This window comes from Nelumbo lutea, chromosome 8, assembly GCF_056320005.1.
Source record: "Nelumbo lutea isolate HS-2025 chromosome 8, American lotus-T2T, whole genome shotgun sequence".
NCBI classification, from domain to species: domain Eukaryota; kingdom Viridiplantae; phylum Streptophyta; class Magnoliopsida; order Proteales; family Nelumbonaceae; genus Nelumbo; species Nelumbo lutea.
Window position 1 is genome coordinate 9,141,649 of NC_142691.1, and position 20,846 is coordinate 9,162,494.

General features: G+C 37.3%; 2 protein-coding genes across 3 annotated transcripts; one reads left to right on the forward strand and one right to left on the reverse strand.

Moving 5' to 3' along the window:
- The first annotated feature begins 9,676 nt into the window (after window positions 1-9,676).
- On the forward strand, window positions 9,677-14,161 carry LOC148842571 (uncharacterized). 2 transcript variants are annotated; one of them, XM_088956902.1, is made up of 9 exons: window positions 9,677-10,229; window positions 10,739-10,815; window positions 11,895-12,123; window positions 12,374-12,528; window positions 12,668-12,713; window positions 12,813-12,904; window positions 13,136-13,232; window positions 13,464-13,520; window positions 13,755-14,161. In XM_088956902.1, the coding sequence occupies exons 1-9, from the start codon at window positions 10,074-10,076 to the stop codon at window positions 13,908-13,910; spliced, it is 1,065 nt and encodes a 354-aa protein (XP_088813028.1). In that variant the 5' UTR covers window positions 9,677-10,073; the 3' UTR covers window positions 13,911-14,161. The 2 variants fall into 2 exon arrangements, with proteins under 2 accessions (XP_088813028.1, XP_088813029.1); XM_088956903.1 differs by having other exon boundaries at window positions 9,903-10,229; window positions 10,734-10,815.
- Window positions 14,162-15,365: 1,204 nt separating this feature from the next.
- On the reverse strand, window positions 15,366-19,390 carry LOC148842572 (uncharacterized). Its single transcript, XM_088956481.1, has 4 exons — window positions 18,859-19,390; window positions 18,451-18,579; window positions 18,273-18,343; window positions 15,366-15,774 (listed from the first exon to the last, which is right to left on the reverse strand). The coding sequence occupies exons 1-4, from the start codon at window positions 19,021-19,023 to the stop codon at window positions 15,531-15,533; spliced, it is 609 nt and encodes a 202-aa protein (XP_088812607.1). The 5' UTR covers window positions 19,024-19,390; the 3' UTR covers window positions 15,366-15,530.
- Window positions 19,391-20,846: the final 1,456 nt, after the last annotated feature.

Here is a 20,846-nt window from a genome sequence, read left to right on the forward strand (position 1 = left end):
TATAATATTAAAATATACTAATTAATGGGGTAAGATGGAAATAGAAGTTTGGGAAGAAAAGAAAGTCATGGACGCATTTACCTTAATTAAGATAAATAACCCATATGGTATCATACAACATAATGAATAAACATTTCTAGAAATAATGGACTTTGAATTGTACAAGTTACAGGATCATAGGCTGAAGAAAGGTCTACAAGTAGTCGGGTTCATAGGTTTATGACCAGTCGTGGCTGGTTGGCTGGCGTATATGTTATATAGGTTGGGTTTGGAATCCTTCCATTTAGTAGTGGGTCCTTTTCGAAAATCTAAAGAACTAAAGATAAGTATGATCAAGCAATTAGAGTACACATTCTTCTTTTCTCTATTCACTTGCTCTTTCAAGTAAAATTCCACTAAAGCCACCCAAAAGGCTATTATTATTATTATTAAGCTAACATTGTTTCACTCTGATATTTGGCATATTATTGGGGTCATTTTTTAGGGTGTTTGGTTCCGTGCCACTTCAGCAGTTTCCCTCTCTTACTCTTCCGTATGTATCGAGAATGATAAAAGTGGACTTTGATTTTTGTGCACGCCTACCATTTGAGAAAGTTATTTTTTAAAGCTTCTACAAATAGTCAAGCGTTTTTTCATTGTTACGCTGATGTAGAGCCTAGTGGTGCCTATTTGTCATAAACAGTTGTAATTATTACTCTTGTAAATGTAGAAAAGAACATTGTAAAGTTGGTCAATGGAAAAAATATACCCATTGACCAACTTTCCCAAACTTATTTTCCGACTAATGAGACTTTAATGCTTTCATTTGTTAAAGGAAACAAATTAAATGAGCAGTTTGATATACAAATCCAAACAATTTCTGATCTTTTAATCAAAGAAACAACTTTTTGGTGTATGGCCTATTGGCGTACAATAATATAAGCTTAAGGATGCAATAATATTTCTAAGTTTTTCTATTGCTTTTTTTTTTCCTAAAACCTAAAAAGAATCTTTCAAATACAAGCCAATGTGACTGCTATATATTGATAAGAATAATTAAGCATATATATGGTAAAATAATAAGTGTAATGGTGAAGTATCACTTCTATGTTTCTCGTTGGCATCATCTAAAAAGAATATATATATAAAGCTAAAAAGTGTACAAAGGAAAGCATGAGGATGCAAGAAATGGAAGCTAATAGTAATTTTTACCTTTTTTCTTAGAAATTACAAGAATGCCACAAGATAAACCCCATTATGTGATTGACTTGTAATTCCCCTATGTTATTTGAAAATTACGGCAATGCTATATATAATTCTTTACGGTTATGCCATCCTAAAAATTAAAATGCCATCCCTCTTCTCTCTCTCTCTCTCTCTCTCTCTCCTCCTTTTCTTTATCTCAATGTTTATTTATTCATTCATTTTTTTTATTATGTAAGCATTTATTTATTTAATAAATTATTTTAAATCAATAAAATAAAAGAGATTTGACATTGAGAGAAAGATTTTAATAGGCATTTATTTAAATTATTTATTTAGTTATTATTATTATTATTACTATTATTATTATTATTATTATTATTATTATTATTATTATTATTATTATTATCTAATCATTTATTTAGTTAATAAATTATTTATAAATCAATAAAATAAAATATATTTGACATTGAGAGAAATATTTTAGACTTATTTATTTATTTTACTAAATTAGTTATTTACTTTATTAGAAATAATTTACTAACAAAGTATTCTCACCCCTTGAGCAAAATATTTAGCTAGGGTTGTCAATGGGTCAAGTCTGACCTGATGGACCCAAACCGATTAGGCCGATTCTAGTTCTAGGAACTGGAACCAACGAGTTGATTCCAGTCCTGATATAGGATCCCAATTACTACTGGTTTAGAATATAAATAAATTATATATATACTATGCATATAATATATAGAATATTTAATATATATTATACATAAATATTTATTTTTATTTATTATAATTGGGTCTATCAAGTCAGACCCTATTGTCTTGACAACCGATCGATTCAGTTTCGGTCCAAAAATTACAAACCCTATTGGGTCTGGGTCCAAATCCGAGGAGCATGACCAAACCATCGGGCCTAGATCTTGAGCCCAAGCCCGACCACCATATAAAACCTGAAGTTCGACCAAGAAATTGAGAAAAAAAGATTCGTATTCTTTATTTGACAACAATATTGATTTATTGATATTAAATCGACTTCAAAGTGAAAATTTTAACTATTTATTTATTGTTTTATTTTATTAAATTAAATATATTATTATCCATAATTTTTATTTATTTCATTCAACATGCGCCCAATATTTAGGGTTGTCAATGGGTTAGTTTTGGTTCTAGATAACTTGGACTAGTCCTGTCCCAATAATAAATGAAAAGTTACTTATTTATTTTATTATAATAAATAATTAATTTATGTATTTTACAAAATTAAATAAATTATTATCCATACATTTTTATTTATTTACTTTAGTAAATAATTCAATTAGTTAATAATTTATTTTACTAACAAATTATTTCTCTTTCTCCCCGAGCCTAATAATTTAGGGCTATCAATAGGTTAGGTCTACGTTAGGCAAGGGTGGAGCTAGGAATTTTTTTATGAGATGGGCTAAAATCTAAGTGGGGGTAATTTAGGGCCAAAATAAATATGGATGGCCATTTGGAGAGGGGGGGGGGAGGGAGAGGCGGGGAACCATTGGGGTGGGAAGTGGGAGAGTGGGAAAAAATATACATGAAGAGTAAGGATTCGTTGGGCCATACAGGGGCCTTGGCTCCTTGGGGTCCCCTTGTCTTTGCCCCGGGGTTGGGATTAAACCTATTCGTAGGCCACGCTAAGCTTTGCCTTTATATCAATGGAATATATTCAGGCCCAAGTCTGAGCATGACCGGATCACCAGGACTATATCTTGAGCCCAAGTTCAACCCCCATATAAAGCCCAAAGCAGGAAATTGAGAAAAAAAAAAGATTTGTATTTTTTATTTAACAATAAAATTGATTTATTTATATTAAATTGGTTTCAAAATTGAAATTTTTATTTATTTATTTATTTATTATTTTATTTTATTAAATTAAATATATTATTATCCATAAATTTTTACTTATTTTAAGTAAATCCTTTTTTCTAAAAACTTTTAATTAAAAAAAAATTGGCTAGTGTGTGTGTATATATATATATATATATATTACCCAAAATATAATAATCTTTCATGTTTAATATAATAAGCTTGAATAAAATACAGTTAGAACGAGGGTTTCTGCCTTTGTGGGTTGACCTAACTTGGACTCTCTAGATTTGTAAAAATAATATAATAAGCTTTATTAACAGTAGAGAAATAGCTCCCAATACCTTCAACTTTAATATACATGTCCTCCTAACACTATTTTTGAGGGGACTTTATTGAATGAGTATAGAAGCTTTAATGACATTGAATGGTTGTAACAAAAAATATTAATAATCAAGTCAATTGAATATTCTCTCATTCTCTTTCTCTCTGCTTCTCTAGAAAGATTGTATAGCTATTTGGATGCGAATTTTAACCACATTTAATCGATTAAAGTTGAAGAACTGGTTGAGTTCATTCAAGTTTGTGTCAAGTCTTTCTGATTCTCCATGGTAAAAATCAAGTGGTCTTCCATTTTGTCCCTTCTTTATTATTGTTGTCTACTTGGATGTTATGACTGCCCTCTGGGAATCAAAAACAGGTGGCTTCACCTTCACAAACCAGCATCTCTCTCTCTCATATTCAATGATGTTCAGAGCTCATTGACCTCTGCAGTCTGCAGGATAATATTTCTTGTACATAGAAATAAGGGAAGCACAGCTTCTGACTGCATAAATATTGATTCACAGCATGTGTGGACACCACCTAGAAGAAAATGATTCACGTTGCATTTAAAGCTATTCACTGTTATAGATGGAGTTAGTACCCTGTTTATATATAAATATATATTAGACAACCCCGAATTGCTGCATGCATCTTAGGAGGCATTCACCAACATAATGGCTTTGTTTTGCACAACAAAAAATAACTGCCACATCAGAAAATTTTACTGACGTGGCAAAAAAAATCTTTCATATTGTTAAACACTCTTTAAGCTGTGTTTGGTTTGAAGGAAAAAGTAGGGAAAGGAAAGGAAAGTTAAAGAAATTTTTACAAACTTTGTATAGATTTTCCTACCTTTCCCTTCTTTTCTCTACCTTTTCCTTCAAAACAAGCATAGCCTTAATGGATGGGATGGTGAATTCAGATTCCATGAAAATTTGAAATTAAGGAAACACTTTTACTTCATTTAGTGTCTTCGATTTTCTGCACATGTCAATTGGGCTTGGGCTTGGGCCTGGTTAGCAGCCTTGTACAACGCCCATGTTATGATATCGTGAAGAAAATGTAGGTTCAAGTGCTATGCACTAACTCAACCTTAATCCCAATTATTCTTGATTGGATACACAAATATTGTCCCTCCCTGTGGGTTCAAATGACTTTTTTTTCTCTTTTTTTATTAAATAAAGAGACTGGACTTCACTTGCATTTATGCTTTGGAGAGATGGGTGGTTAAAATGGTTATTGATCCTATTCTTAGGATCGGGGAAGCTAGCCCAAGTCCTTCTATATCATCAGGCCCATATAGGTTAGAGGTAAACAAATTACGTTGTTTTGGATTGGGCTGGACTACAACTTAGCCAACCCAATTCAGTTCTGATTTGTCTTCAACATGAGGAATGTAACAACCACCGAATAACCCAATACCCATGGAAGTAAATCGCCTTGACACTCCACCCGGACACCCCCCCCCCCAAAAAAAAATAAATAAATAAATAAATAAACTGATTGCCAAACCTGAAACTAAAACTGGGCAATCACATGGTAACAGCAGTCTAGTTTATAGATATTTGGTTAACTATTTATTGGTAATTGGATGGAGATAAAATCTGACATCTATCAAGTCCTGATGTTCCCTCGAGTCGGACACGAATACTTAAATTTTGCTACTCTGGTCGTCAATGATTTATTGTATAAACATCCCTTCACGTGCAGTTCATGTGCACCACATTCCACTGTTTTTAGTTTTGTTTTTAAAAAATATTTGTTTCCCTTCTTTTAGTTCTGATTAATCAATCCCGTAGCTCATGTGACGTGCCTATGTTGCATTCTGAAAATCACGTTTGAATCCAATTGGTGACCGACTGTCGATTAGTCCCATATAACCAGTTAACCACAAGGTCAGGAGTCAGGTGGGCTGCCTCAAAAGGAGGGATTCGGAGGACCCACCCTTTAATTGGTCCTACCCTATTTATATGGGTATGGGCCGAGATGGGCTGGACTCTGGAGTGGGTCGGGCTAAGTGACTAAGTGGAAATCCCAATTTAACAAGACCCAAAATTCAGATCCTAACCCACCAAGTTAGTGGGGATTTATTTATTCCCTAATCCGAAATTAAGAAAACAGAATGTTTCATCTTTCATGAGAGCCTTGACCTGCCATCCGGCTTCAGACCAAGATGTATCTCTTTGGTCAGAAGTCAGTAGAATTGGATCATCGGCACCACCCAACCCTATCAATCGCAAGATATCTTGGGGCTTTTAAGGTGAATCGTGATTAGTTGACCAAGCTGATGATGGCAACGCTCAGGTGATTTTGTTAGCGGTATATAAAAAGCTTTTGTGTATTTGTTTCGTCTGTCTAATGGAGTGGGGTTAAGAGTTGAGTGTAAAAGTATCTAATAGCTAGCTTCTTTTTTTTTTTTTTTTTTTTCTTTTGTTTGTGAGTTTGTTCACCTAATAATATTATTATGTTAGGTCCTCTGCGTCTCTACCTAAAATCTTAAGCCCTTGGCTTTGCTAACAAGTTTCATCCCAAAAACACACCCGAGGAAGGTCGCTGTCACTACTCACTTGCCTAAAGCTAGAATTGTAGCGGTTGAGCTTATATCGCCAACCTGCCTCCCCTCCCTCAATCCTTCCTTTATTCAGATTTCTTTAATTTGGTCATTGCCGTGAAACTGAACCACCCATTGGACCAGAGGGCCGGCCGGTGACCGGGGCAACTTCTAAGTATTACCTGAGCCGAGAAGTGAGACCTCAGCCACAAACAGTTGCGTTGGTGGTTAATGCAGGGTCAGAGACATGCATCAACCCATGATGACTATGAACTATCCGAGATGCTATCTTTATTCGCCCATCTGGTGTCTTTGGTAGTTGGCCATTCTATGTACCACTGGAATTTGAATGGGCCATTGTAGAGTGGGCCCTTATTGGAACTTGCTTATTTGCAGAATGCAGACTGGTGGTGTCAATGGACTGGGTTGGGATCCTGTTCGAATCAAAACCAATTCGAATGGGTTGGGTGGTCTAATAAGACGTTGAATTAAAATATTAGATCAGGCCAGACTTGGTGGTCCAAAGTATTTGTTGGATCACATTAGATTTAGCCCATCTGTAATAGATTTATATTAGATTGGACCAGGTTTGGGTTTGATCCAATCTGAATTAAAATCAATCTGAGCGGGTTAGGTGTCCAATAAGATATATTGAATTGGATCAATAGGGTCCAAAATATTTATTAAATTGGAATAGACCTGATTCTGTAATAGACTCATATTAGACCGGATCGGATTAGACCAATATCCAGTCTATTCATTGCCCTTGGTACATATTGAAATATTTCATGGGCCCTGACATAAGAAATGTAGTAATTCGTTGGGGTGGTCCAAAATAATTTGGGCTTTGGAGTTGGAGGTCCATTATGCTACTATTAAGTACCAAGACATGGAGAAATTAGGGTCCGTTTGGTTTGTAGTCAGAATCGGAATCGAAATTAGAATCGAAATCCTCTAGAATTGAAATTGGAATGGTTCATTCCCATAGTCTGTTTGGTTCAAACAGAAATGGGAATGAGAATTAAAATCAGCAGGAATGAGATTTCATTCTCAAAAGAGAGGCAAGGAATGGCCATTCCCTCAAATGGGGGAATGCTATTCCAGCAAAAATGAGAATGGGATTCCGATTCCACCCAATCAAATAGTTAAAATCGGAATAATCCATTCCGATTCTGATTCCAGACCCCTATTCTGCGAACCAAACGAGGCCTTAGTTGATAAACAAACAATCTTTAGATGAACAATAGAGCAACTGAGCAAGCAAGAGACAAAAGAGTTTGTGTCCCAAATTTGGGCTGATTACGTTGACCGCACGAACAACTGATGAACCAGTGAGTGGTTCTGTTTTGCATGACACCATCACGCACTTCATTTCCTCTCCCCCAATTCCCGCCGTACACATCATCTCCCACCTCTTAACCAAATTTTTTCTCTCTTTCTTTTCTTTATCAATTATCAATTTATCACTAATAGTTGATTTACCATTTCTACCCTTCTTAATGTTTCATTGGAAATTGATGTAACCGTTTTCGGCCACTTACCAATGTTTTGTGATGTAAAATTTTTTGGCAAAGTACCTCATTATTTGACCCAGTGGTGGCGTGCCTTAGTGATGAGCTACTTGGTGGCGAACTCCTTGGGGGAGAACTGCTTGGTGACGAACTACTTGGTGGCGAACTGCCTTGGTGGCGAACTGCCTGGGGATGAACTGCCTGGTGGCGAACCGCCTTGGTGGCGAACTGCCTGGGGACGAACTGCCTGGTGGCGAACTCCCTGGTGGCGAATTGCCTGGGGACGAACTGCCTTGGTGGCGAACTGCCTGGGGACGAACTGCCTGGTGGCGAACTCCCTGGTGGCGAACTGCCTGGGGACGAACTGCTTAGTGGCGAACTCCCTGGGGGCGAACTGCCTGGTGGTGAACTCCTTGGGGGTGAACTGCCTGGGGGCGAACTGCCTGGTGGCGAACTCCCTGGGGGCGAACTGCCTGGTGGCGAACTCCCTGGGGGCGAACTGCCTGGTGGCGAACTCCCTGGGGGTGAACTGCCTTGGTGGCGAACTGCCTGGGGACGAACTGCCTGGTGGCGAACTCCCTGGGGGTGAACTGCCTTGGTGGCGAACTGCCTGGGGACGAACTGCCTGGTGGCGAACTCCCTGGTGGCGAACTGCCTAGGGACGAACTGTCTGGTGGCGAATTGCCTGGGGGCAAACTACCTGGAGGTGAACTGCCTAGTGGCGAACTCCCTACTAGGCGGCCGATTGTAGGTGGCGGGAGCTGAGAGACCTCCGAGAACTCCATCTTTTCCTCCTTGTAGGTGGCGGGAGCTGAGAGACCTTCGAGAACTCCATCTTTTCCTCCTTGTAGGTGGCGGGAGCTAAGGGACCTCGAGAGCTCCATCTTTTCCTCCTTGTAGGTAACGAGAGCTGAGGGACTTCCGAGAACTCCATCTTTTCCTCCTCTTCGTAGGCGGCGGGAGCTGAAGGACCTGCGAGAACTGAATCTAAGGTCCCGGGGGTATTTTCCCGGTGGGGGCTCTTCGATGCTTAAGTTAGCACTCTTGTTGTAGAGAGCTTTGAAGATAATATGAGAGAGCTAGAGAGCAGGGTTACTTCCCTTTTTTCCCATCCCTCTCCCCTTTGGGGGGTGAGGTCTTTATATACCGGAGTCCTCACGGGTTAGGTGGGTGAAAAGCCTCCAAACGGTAAGACTCGTCGCATCCTGTCAGAACCGGGGTACGGTGGTGAACTCCTCGAGGTCGTCAGGCTGGCGCTTGTGTCAGGCGGCCAGATCGGCGCCTGGGCTGGGTTGTCAGAGGGGTGTCTGCGTCAGTCAGCAGGTCAGCGTCTAGGCCAGGTCGTCAGATTGGCGCTTGTGTCAGTCGGCGAGTCAGTGTCTAGATCAGGTCGTCAAGCTGGCGCCTGTGTCAGTCGGCGAGTCAGTCTAGGCCAGGTTCGTTGGTGGGCGCCTTGGCTGGATCATGCGCTAGGCTGGTCCAGGTCGGCCAGGTCGCGCAGGTCGTGCGTAGTTCGCGCAGACCGCGCGCAGTTCGTGCAGGCCGCGCGCGCGTGCCGCGCAGGTCGCGTGTGCCGCGCGCAAGTCACGCCAGGCCGGCCAGACTAGTGCCCGGGTGGATCACCAACTTCATAAGTTTGTTGGCTGGGTGTTTTCCTAACTGTCACGAGGTGCCATGTGTCACAATTTCACTTAATGGCCAAATCTGCCCTCATCAGAACTAATTATAACAAAACAACCCCAATGTCTCTAGACTCTAGTCATAGCGGCAGCGTGAAACATGACCCTTACAAGAATTGGCGGGAATTGACACACATACTAAAAAATTAATAAAATAAAAACGGAGAATACCCATTTTGCCCTTGTGTATTGAAAAATATGGTTTCCATGCAACTTTAGTAAAACTTTTGGCATTCATTTCTCTTGATGTTTTGATGAGTGATGATTTCTCGAGTTGATTATTAATAGAATTAGAAGGGAATTAGAATTGGTGGTAGTGGGGCCCTCCACCTCCACTTACCAGTTACCACACAGCACCATGCCTCGTCAATCGTCACTATAATAACTTTTGACATTCATGCAAGTGCGGATTCACTGTTCTTAAACCGGAAGGGTAAAGTCGTCTGTTTATAAACTATTATCGCACCAATCCAGATATTACTTAACAAGGCTGAAGGACAGAAGGGTAAAGTGCGAGCTCACACCTGGCGCCTCACAGGCGCATCAACACATTCTAATATATCATCTATACTTATTAGTTATAATTCACGGGAGATGTTATACGGTGGATGTGCATGTGAGACGCCCTCTTGTGAGGAGTAGATCCCGTCACGAAGCCCAAAGGCCCCATCACGTTCTAATATATTTAGGGTAACTATCCGTCTCGGGTTATTGGCGGCATATTTTTCTCTCGCATTTCTTGTGCTTTTATGCTGTTAATTTTATGCGGTAGAAAAAAAACAGCCAAACACCCTCTAGACTCTGGACTCTGGAGTTGGTCAGCTTCCCCTGTAAACTAAATAGAACGACAAGTTTCGGACGGATCGGCAATTCGACATGTATTAATAATAGACAAGGCCCATTCTCAAAGTATCCGAGTTCTAAGACCTCAAAACCGAACTCATCTTCAGCTTTCAGCTTCAGAGTTAGAGATTGTTTCAGAGAGACATGAACGAGAACATGCCGGAGAGCTTTGGCGCATACAGTATTGGCATGGACGAAGCATATCGGCCCCTTCCTCCCTTGTACCTGGGTTTCCTATTAATCTGGTTCGTTTCGGCATTCTCGTGGACGCTCAATACATGGAACAGCCGCCATTTCCAGGTACTCGGTTTTATAATTATTATAGTTGTTTAATTTTAACTTGTCACGATGCCACTCATTCTATAAATCCATTTCGATCGGAGAATATTGCACAAGAGATTGGAGAAATGTTTAAAGAGCTCGAATTTCTATGAATTTGTGTCTGAAGTGCGAAAGAAGCGACGGAAGAAGGGAATTCAACAGCAAGTTATAATTCATTCGTTTTTCGGCTTTCTTGTTTAACTGGTTTTACGAAATTGCTGTGGAACTTATTCTGATTACTTCGGTTTCTGATGCTTCATTGTTTCAGAAATAAAAAGGGAAAAAATTTAACATTTCTCCAGGAAAACTTCTTCCAGGTTTCAAAGAAACAATTTCCTTCAGTTTATATGCTCTTAGTTGGGAAGATTTCATCTCACCTTTGCGTCGGAAGCTTCGCATTTCTATTTGAATTTGAAGTTGATGGTAATGTAATAATAATGATGATGATTAATTGTCTTTTTTTTGGCGTTATTTCCGTATTAGAGCAGACAAACAATCTTCAATGGACGCTCGCCTCTGTCCCTTTGATTAAAGTTTTGCAGCTCGCTTTATCCTTTCTCTTCTGGTACGTGCAAAGACACAGAAAGATGAATTATGTATGGTTTTGATATTGGAATATATGATACCTTGTTTGTCTTTTGTGAACAATCAATAGGTTCCTTCATTTCAGATTTGGATGAAAATTGGTAATGTTGCAAGAATAGTTCATAATGCTTTGGATGAGGTTACAAGAAAATGCTTCTTTTTGCCATCTGTGCCAATAGTTGGCACTCAAACTTAATGGCAATTCAAGCAGGACCTTGCTGCAGAACATTTTCTATATAGAGATTAATTGGCTACAACACATTTAATCTGTCCGGTTTCCCAAATTAGCCCATGTGTGATGTCTAGAAATTAAGTCATTCATGCAACTCAGGGAATGGGGATTTTTCTTCAATTTGCCTGACATTCAAACTTCATGCAAACTGTATGAAACTTATAGATTAACATGATAGACTCATCTTAATCATAGTGATGAAGGCGGTTTCAAACCCAGCTGAATGGAACAAAGGGCAAAACTCTTAACTTGGCATCCTCGCTATCTGCAACTTGGTACAGCTTTCTGATGTGTATAGTTGGACCAAATAAACTCTGCCCACTCTGGATTATAGAAACCGGAATGGGACCTTTGTTCATGATGTGTTTCTATATGGCTTGAAGAGATTAGATTATCCATCTGAAGCATTAACTATAGGAAATGACTTAGAGTTGTAAACATTTTTTTCGCTGAGGTCCCCCTCCTCTCCTTTCAACTATAGGAAATAACTTTGCAAAAGGGTGTTTCTTTATCATCAGCTTTCTAAATCATTATCATCTACCAGTTTTCACAACAATACACAATTAACAAAACCTCCTTTTGCAAAGGAAATAAGGAAGCAATGTAAATAAATTACTCAAATTAGCATACAAATTTAATAAATATTTCATCCCAAATTCCCTTTGGCATCAATTGTTATATTTGGAAAACAGTGTCAACGAGTTAAATTTCTCATTTATCACATTGTTGAGTTTCCATCTGTTTATTTATTTATTTTCATCGTTCAGCCTTTCTTCTTTTTTGTTTGATTATCCTATTCTTCAATGTGCGTGCTATTGCACTTGCAGGTATTCATGTTTTAATCTTCAGACTTGCTCACTGTGGATGTCATTTGGGGTGTACATAACTGGAGTGCTCTTCCAGACAGCTTCTTTTGTCTCTTTTTTGCTCATATCTCATGGTTACTGTATCATGTCTGAGCGTCTTTCAGTACCTGAACGCCGTACAACAGCTGCTCTTGGGTGTATTTTCTACTTGACTCTTGTTGGTTACAGAGCGTCTGTACCTTACTTCAGAGTGAGTCCCTTGAAATTCCTTACCTCATTGCCACCCTTGATCCCTGAGTAAATAGTCAACTAAGATGCAGTCTCCAATAAGCAACAACTAGATATTATATATCTGGGCCTTTACTTCTAGATACTATGACCATTTCTGATGTCACATTGTTGGCTTCTCCATTCTTTTCTGAATTTTTAACTATTTTCTACATTTATCTGTTTCTCCATGTTTAAAGTATTCTAATTTCTTTCAACTGTCTGTGACGTAGGTCCTCCTGCTGCTCAACTATTTCATATCATTCTATGTAATCTTCTATCACATATCCCAGAATCTCCTGGTGCTGCGTGAACAATTGAATTTTATAGAGGACGAGGACATTCGTGTAATGCATGATGCAGTGCATGCAAAGTATACCATGTTCAAGTATGTAATCCAAGCATGCAAAATACTTTCTTTTGAATATTAAGATCTAGGGATTTATAGTTTTTATAGAGGAAAACAATAGTGTATTTTGACCTTGGTGCAATTTCTGCAACTCTGCTGTTTGCTTGTCTCCTATCAGGAAATTCCAAGGTGCGATGCAGATAGTTGCCATGGCAGAAACTATGGTACGGATATCTTTACAAATTCTATTGTGTACTAAACTAGTCAATACAAAAATTATGGAAACCTGGTTTTTGAAACACTTTAGGTTTTTTTATCCCCAGATATACATAAACATGGATGACACATCAGGTAATTATTGGCTTCGGGTGTTAGTACGAGAATGGGCGCAGTTGTGCATCTTCTTTTACATTGGGTATGTTGTAAGCCATTATCTCTTCTGGTATACACTTAGACTCCAAAATCCATTTTTTGTCCTTCTCAATCATGATAAACTTGTCAATCTTTCCAGCATTCTCATTATCCTAATACAAGACATTATGCACATTTAATCAAAGTTCCTCTTGTTTCTTTCTAGAAAAGATTATTTTCATTGCAAAAAGGAAAAGAGGGGGGTAAACATGATCAAACTTCCTCTTGTTTTCAGGTGGACTTTTAGGTCGCAGGAATTTTCACCACGTTTCTCTGTTATGCCGACTCTCAAATCTAAAGGGGAGAGGATGGTGCCTCCTATCTACAGCATTGTAAGCTACCTTCCTAAGATCTAAAAACTCCTAAGAAATTGGATTTCTAAATTTCCACATGAAATATTCTACCGTCCATCAATATGTTATTTAGGAATGCTGCCAAAGATGCTCAGGATAACATACACATCCACTTGTTAATATACACATTGAATTAAGGAATTCTACCAAAACAGACATTAGGCTATTCTGATATTTTCTGATATTTAATGCTAAATCCTACTATTGCAGGAAATGGATGCTGCAGCTTTCAAAGATTTTAGATCTCATGAATGGCACATTGGGGTGGTAAGTAAAACCATTTCAACCTTGTCTATCTTTTGTTATTCCTCTACATGTTTTTATTGAATGAAGAATTGACACATCTATTACCTCCTGAAGAACCTCTTAGCAATAAGAGAACTTCATGGTTTACTTGAAGAAATTGCCTTAAGTTTTCAGCATGTAAGCTTTATTTAGTTTGTATAATTTCAGTAACATTAATTGGTATTCATACTAAAAATTGTAAATGCATTTCTACAGCCAACTTCTTGTCCTCCAGATATTGAAAGATCTGCAGGTTCCTTTCTAGTCATAGTTCAGCATCCTCATGCATATCTGGCAGCATCCAGGGGCCCCACCTCTCCTAGCCAAGCTATTTTAGATACTACAGCCACAGATCTAGATCGAGATTCATGATTATATAGCAATGATGGATACTTCACCTAACAAGATACATCTACCTGCAACCATTCAGTTGCAGAATGAATGATTTTCTTTTCAATCCTTTATACATGTTTTTGCCTGCTGCAGAAATCTGATAGCAAGGCCTGCACAGTTAAAAATTAAAATCACTGTAACTATATGGGCTAGAATAAAAAGAGCCCACTTTTTTGTCAATACATGAATATCGACTGTTAAAGCAGAAATGTAATGTATATTCACCCCCACTCTCTGTGTCATTCAATATCTTTTGCATTGGTATCTTCCGTTTAGATATTCCTGATTTTATGAGTTGAAACCTGTTAAAATTAAGAGTAACTTGTGGCATAAATGCCAACTACAAATCTGCAATCTATTTATACATACCCACATCCAACCATGTAATCTTTTTCTGCATAATGGTAATTGCGTAATCTGTCAGCAGTTCGCTCTTAGAATGAAGGGGATCCTATGTCAAGATATACCCACTAGTTGGCACCTTGCCTTGAACGTTTAAAGCTAACTGTTTAACTTCAAGAAGGATTTTATCTTTGATTTGTGAGTAAACTTTCACAGTCAATGCAAAGAGAAAGAAATGAAACGGGTTATATTTATGAATGTTCATTGGATCCATTTGTGGGCTATTTAGTTATCACATAAAATAAGGACCCATTAGTGCACCACCCTTGACACTATATGACTTTACAAGGACAATAAGGATGAAGGTCACCATAATTTTTCCTTAGCTTCTTTAACTATAAAGTTTTGGATAAACCTCAAGAATCCATTAGCAACTTAGAGGAAGTTCTACAACATTAATGTTTTTGTTTTCATTTGCTTTTTCGAATACAGATATTGTATGATTTATGTAAGATGATGAAGGACCATTATATGAAACATATTTTTTACCAGAGATTCAATAATACATTTTTTGTCAGTTTTGATAACAAAAATAAGCACACACACATACAACCAAGAACATGTTTTCATATTTTTGTTTGAAGAACCACTTTGTTTTCAAACCAGATGGTTTTAATTTGTTTTTGGAACTGACAACAAGGAAAACAATTAACGTTGAAGAACACCCCCTTAATGTTTATCCTTCTGCCATAATCATAATCGGAAGATGTAGGAGATAGAGGAGGAGCTCCCTATTTATTTTAAAGTGTAGGTAATGTTTGGAGCATCTAAAGTCCCTATATATGAAAAATTGCACCCACGAATACCTTCCATAGACCACAAATCCACAATCAAAGGAAAACCCTCCCATTTACCAAATGCCTTCTCAACGTGCAATATCTATGTCAAAGGAAAAAAAAAAAAGTACATTCTGAAATCATAAAGTACCACCAGATGAAAAAACAGAATTAAAAAAAAAAAGTACATTCTGAAATCATAAAGTACCACCAGATGAAAAAACAGAATTAAAAAAAAAAAAAGAAAACAATGTAGTTGGCTTAATTTTTTACATAAATAGACAGTATGGAGAATGTATAAATCCTCTTATAATGTCAAACAACACTTGCCTTTTGGCTTTCAAGTTATGCTAAAGCCAAACTAACTTTTTTATCAGGAGTATTCCCCGAATAAAGTTACATTGTTACAAGGGCCTTTGGTTTAACTTTTCACAATTTTCTTGGGTCTTACAATGAAGTCATCATCATCATTCTCATTAATTATTCTCTTCTTGGTTTTCAAATCACTGTTCTTGGAGGCATGCTTTTGCTTTTGTGAGCTTTCAGGTTTATCAAGTTTCAGTGACTTAATGGGAGTTCCCATCCTTAGCTGCTGTTGCCTCCTCTGCTTTCTCTCATATGCTTTCTTTGCTCTTTCGGGGGACAATAAACCATGTTCCATCATCCTGCACATGGAAGTAGGTAATCCTTTTCAGTTGTGTTGTAAATAGTAATCTCTAAGATGCTTCATGTCACAAGGGAGAATTTTAGCACAATTATTATGTGTGTGTGTGTGTGTGTGTGTGTGTGTGTGAGAGAGAGAGAGAGAGAGAGAGAGAGAGGCCCCTATAAATTCAAGTAATCAGCCCTGGAGTTTGAGCAATGAGCTTGTGAATACAGATAAATAGTTAAGAATCATGGTTTCAGAAAGTTGCTATATACAACTCAGATTTTAGTCAATGAAATATAATTTTATGGTTTCAGCTGTAAAGTGAAAATAAGTGTGCAAGAAAATTCAAGTCCAATCTGCCTCCATTAATATCACAACCCCATTAACTACAAGACTTCATCCACTAGAAATTTTAGTCTAAAATGATTGACATGTTATTTTATCAATTGTTGTCACAGGGAATTTGCATTTTTATAAGCACCACAATAAATGACATGAAGAAAAGGCCTGAAAACTTATAATAGAAAATCTGCAGAAAAAAAAAACATTATATTGAATTAAAAAAGTATAAATGGAATATTTAAAGTATAAATGGAAACACTGGCACTGCATTCCTTGTAGAGAGAGATCTTCCATGCTCAAGTGAGGTTTTTGCTGTCATCTAGACAAGATAAAGAAGAGAAGTACTGAAGAAACTTAAACCTTCAGTCCTTCACGTGGTCTTGAAAAAATAATAAGCCATCTTAGTAGAAGGCTGCATTAGAACTACAGACCAAAATAGGCTTCACTCCATTAATACATATTAACACTGCCATTGATGGCACTAGCAGATGGATAGCCCAGTTTTATGAGCTGATGAGAAAATGCCTTTATATCAAATGAAACACTTGATTGGTAGACCATCATTACTTGGATTAAACGCATGCTGTCATTGTGCAGAAGGATCTAAATATTTATACCTTCTAAGGTTATTCATTTAAGGAAAATTTAAATTTTATGAATTTCTTGGTTATTTTGATCCATAATTCTAGGTCCTCAATTATGTCAAGCCTTTAACCATAAATTCATTAAAGCAATGATCCCAAGTAACCTTTTCTATTACACTCATGATACATAAACCCCAATTCTTTAAACCCCCTAAAATTGAGGAAAGTACTTTCTTTGTTCCACAACAAATCTGCCACACTTGGTAAAATGAGCTATTTAAAAGTGTTATCTTTGGTATTTATGAGTTTTGTGTTCTTCATGTTAATTATGTTTGTAAAGTGTCCAACAATTTCATCACTGCTATATGCATAGGCAGATAAACATCACTTCTCATTTCAGACCAATCAAATTTTGATGGTTGATTTATCTTGAAGTCCTTTGCCTTGAACAGCATACTCCATATTTTCACCAGGAGTTCAAAATTTTGCTCGACATTTTGGAGATGATGCCATGGGTGCATGCACACCATGCCCTCTTTTTCTACAAAACATTTTTTTTTTTGTGGATAGCAGCACCAAATCACGTTAGGGAACCACAAAAAGAACAGAGTCAGATAGCATAAACAGTATCAGCAAAAGAAATGCACACCATGCTACTTTTCTATAGTGATAATAGTAATTAATTTAGTAGCAGAATTTCCTTGAACCCAAAGAAGCATAGTTATGGGTGGCATAAGGTTCACCACAAACATACTTATTGAAGCGTGCAAATCCTGAATGCAGTCTCAGTCTTCTTGATTATTTTTTCTTTTAATTGGCTTTCTTTCTATTTTATATACACTTACCCAACCACATGCTATCAGAGATGCAGTAATTGTCATACATAAATGGCATTTTGCATTTATAATGCTTTCTTAAAGATAAGAATAAACAGATAGAACCTTAAAAATAACCCAGTCAACTGAATAGACTAGTTGTTAGTGAACACAGTTGACCTAGTCAGTGCTCAATTATCCCAGGCAAACTTATCATGCGAATTGACTGACTGGTTAATGAGGCAGTCAGCATGATTCTGATCTGACTGGGCACGATGCTTTAATAACACTTAATTCACATAACACATCTCAAGTCAGATGGAATAAATGAATGAACTTGCAGGAGTTTACAATACATGCAAGTCACAGTATGAATACTCACATGACTATTTAAAAGAAGGAAAATTCCAAGGGCATAGAATGATAGAAGTACAGAACTAGGAACTTGGTTTGGCATCCCAATTTAACCACCTAAAAGTTTAGGAGTTTGATCACAAGATTTGTTGTTTCAAGCGCTTTTCTACTAACTAGATTCCTTTTTAGCAGGTTAAACTCTCCTGTTTCCCCCCTTCCCCCTTCTCTCATTCAAGTGACATCAGTATTCGAGGAAAATACAATATGCAGCACCATTTCTAAAATGTATAGAATCAGAAATCTAGCAAAATCCGGAATTTCAAAGATGAACAATTTCTAGAAGGATAACTTGATAAGAATCAGGATAGTAAGAACAAAGGAAAATAGAATAATCTATAAAGTATTATAATGATACTCACCAAAATTCTGCCATTTCACTTGAGGGTATCTGTTTGGACAGTGACTCGTAGAATATCCTTAGCGGCTCTCTCTGTGAAAAGCAGTGGGAGAAATAAAGATAAGAAATAATGGATATTTAGTCATGGAAGATATTCTTCCTGAAAAGAAGGGTGCAGCCAAAGAGTATGGATCTAGTACTTCTTCAGGAGGATCGTATTTTTGGCCAGGCAAAGTGTAAACTTTCTTCTTTGATTTCACCTTAACAGCTGTCGTCTTAGAGACAGATTTTGATGAACTTGATGTTGTTGATGTTGTCTTCGCCTTCACCTCCATTATAATAAGGCATTCATTGTTAGAACGATTCAAATCAACTTAACAAAATTTGAAAAGGAAAATGAAAAGCTCAAATACCCAGAAGCTCTGGCAAAAAAAAAATGATATAATTAAGTAATAGAGGAAGAAGAAGAAGCAAAACAACCACCATAACTTCAGAAGGCCAAATGGAGCAATTAACAAGTAAACAAAAACTGAAACTCTCCAAACGGGTACCTGTTAGATAAGTACGAGACACGGAAAATCAAAACTGAACAATCTCAGATGGGGTACCTCAGATTTAGTAAGAGTGGAGAAGGATTTCTGCTTCAAGTCCGGGGTGTGTTTGCTTGAGCTGACAACCTTCTTCTTGTTAAGAGGAGAAAGTCCCTTGACCTTTGAAGAGCCATCTTGATTGGGTTTAGCCTTGAGCACATGAGCTTTGATTTCTGTAGCCATGTCCACAGTCCACAACTAGGGAACAGATGAATCCCTTATCTTCCTCGCATGATTTTTCGAGTCCCTAAATCTTGTCATGAGGATCAATTCTCAGTCTGACCATGTGGAATCTGTAGCAGTAGATGTCAAAAAATACAGGTGAAAGAGAAAAAAGGAAATTTTTTTCAATTGGGTTGTTAACTTAATAACTGTTTTTGAAATTGGAGGTGTCAAAAATCACGTATAACGGGCGAAATGCTGTCTGCTGGTGAATGCCCGAGTGATGACTGATGAATGGTAAGGTATGGGAGCTTATCGAAAATCGTACTTGGTGCGCCTTCTGGGCTCTGGCCTTGCTGACTAGCTGTTGGTTCTTTACTTGAACGACGAAGACGGAAGAGGGGGGCTACGGGGGCAAAAAAGTCAATCTCGTCTAGGATGTCTAGATTCCCGTAGTCCGTATTCTTTCCTGATACGTGTCTCTCATGATGAGTTGATTATTCTTTTTCAAATTAGCGGTTGATTTAGACTTTAGACAACCCAAAAAAGAGTCTGTAGTCAGAGAACTGATTTTGTCAAATGAAATATAAATACAATAATCCATTTGATTCACGGTTTAATTCTTATTCACCTAATGAGTAAAAAACAAAAAAAAAAAGGCAGCTCCATTCTGTGAAACTGTATATACTGATTGCTACTGATAGCTACTAGAGTTCTAGTCTAGTATGGGGTTTGCAAGCAAAATAAGCGAAGAAAGTATGAACAGACAGGTTACCGGTTTTATTTACATTTTACAAAAGCAAAAGAAACTTCAAGATAGTTTTTTTAATAAATTACGTATTTTTAGTCGATAAAACTGCCCCATCCATATTGTAGGCTTGGTGGTGATGTAGGACCAGCTCAATTATAATTCTTAGAGAATGTTGAATGATCTTCTTGGATCAGAATTTTATGGTTATCGATGGCTATAATGACTTCTTGAAGGAATAAGAAAGAAAATAAGTAGAATCACTCATAGGGTGCTTAGAATCACTTTAGGGCATGGGAATCATTCACCATATTTAGCATAAGCTCAAGGAAATTCAATAAACATCATTGCCTTGGATAAAATGTCCATACATATTTATAGACTCCAAACTCATAATTATCCTAGCAGTCAAACTGTTAGATTCAATAATAGTCTTAGGAGTCAAACTGTTAGACTCAATAATCCTATTAGGGCTCAAACTAAATTGTTATATCCTATTTTAATTCAAAGAAAACTCAATAACTTTAATCCTATTTATACAATGATTTTGAAATTTTAAATATAAAAAAAAACTATAATTAAACAAATTAAACCTTATCAATAAAGTCCACAGAAAATTGCAAAAATAACAAAAATACCACTATTATCCAAAATACAGAAATACATAAAATATCATAAAATTCCAATTGACTCTTCATCTCCTACATCACTTGGACTTGATGATTGGAACTGCTCGATCCATATTGTAGTCATTGAGACTTGTTGGGAATCACCGAGGATAGATCATTCACAAAAGAGACCTTGCTAGTCACTGAGGATAGTAATCTGATCGCCGACAATGATTTTCATTCTTTGAGCGTATTGCAACGATTTATATTCTTTGAGCGTATTGGCGTATCGGAGGATGAATGAGCATCCTGAATTGGATCATATGAGCCATCAATTTGACAATATTAGAGTGTGTAAAATTGGTTCAGACGCGAAAGCAGAGCAACAATTGGGAAGAAGAATGAATTGCCAATTTCATTGAATGAGGTCTTTATAAATACAATTGGAGGAGAAGAGTAACCGACTAACAGTTGACACTTAAGCCTGG

Excerpts from the sequence above, each read along its gene's own strand:
- LOC148842571 (XM_088956902.1), top strand. The coding sequence starts at position 10,074 with ATGAACGAGAACATGCCGGAGAGCTTTGGCGCATACAGTATTGGCATG. Across the intron at positions 12,714-12,812 it reads TTGCCATGGCAGAAACTATG|ATATACATAAACATGGATGA; the intron begins GTACGGATATCT and ends TTTTATCCCCAG. Across the intron at positions 13,521-13,754 it reads ATGAATGGCACATTGGGGTG|CCAACTTCTTGTCCTCCAGA; the intron begins GTAAGTAAAACC and ends GCATTTCTACAG.
- LOC148842572 (XM_088956481.1), bottom strand. The coding sequence starts at position 19,023 with ATGGCTACAGAAATCAAAGCTCATGTGCTCAAGGCTAAACCCAATCAA. Across the intron at positions 18,580-18,858 it reads CCACTCTTACTAAATCTGAG|GTGAAGGCGAAGACAACATC; the intron begins GTACCCCATCTG and ends ATTATAATGGAG. Across the intron at positions 15,775-18,272 it reads AGTGAAATGGCAGAATTTTG|GATGATGGAACATGGTTTAT; the intron begins GTGAGTATCATT and ends TTCCATGTGCAG.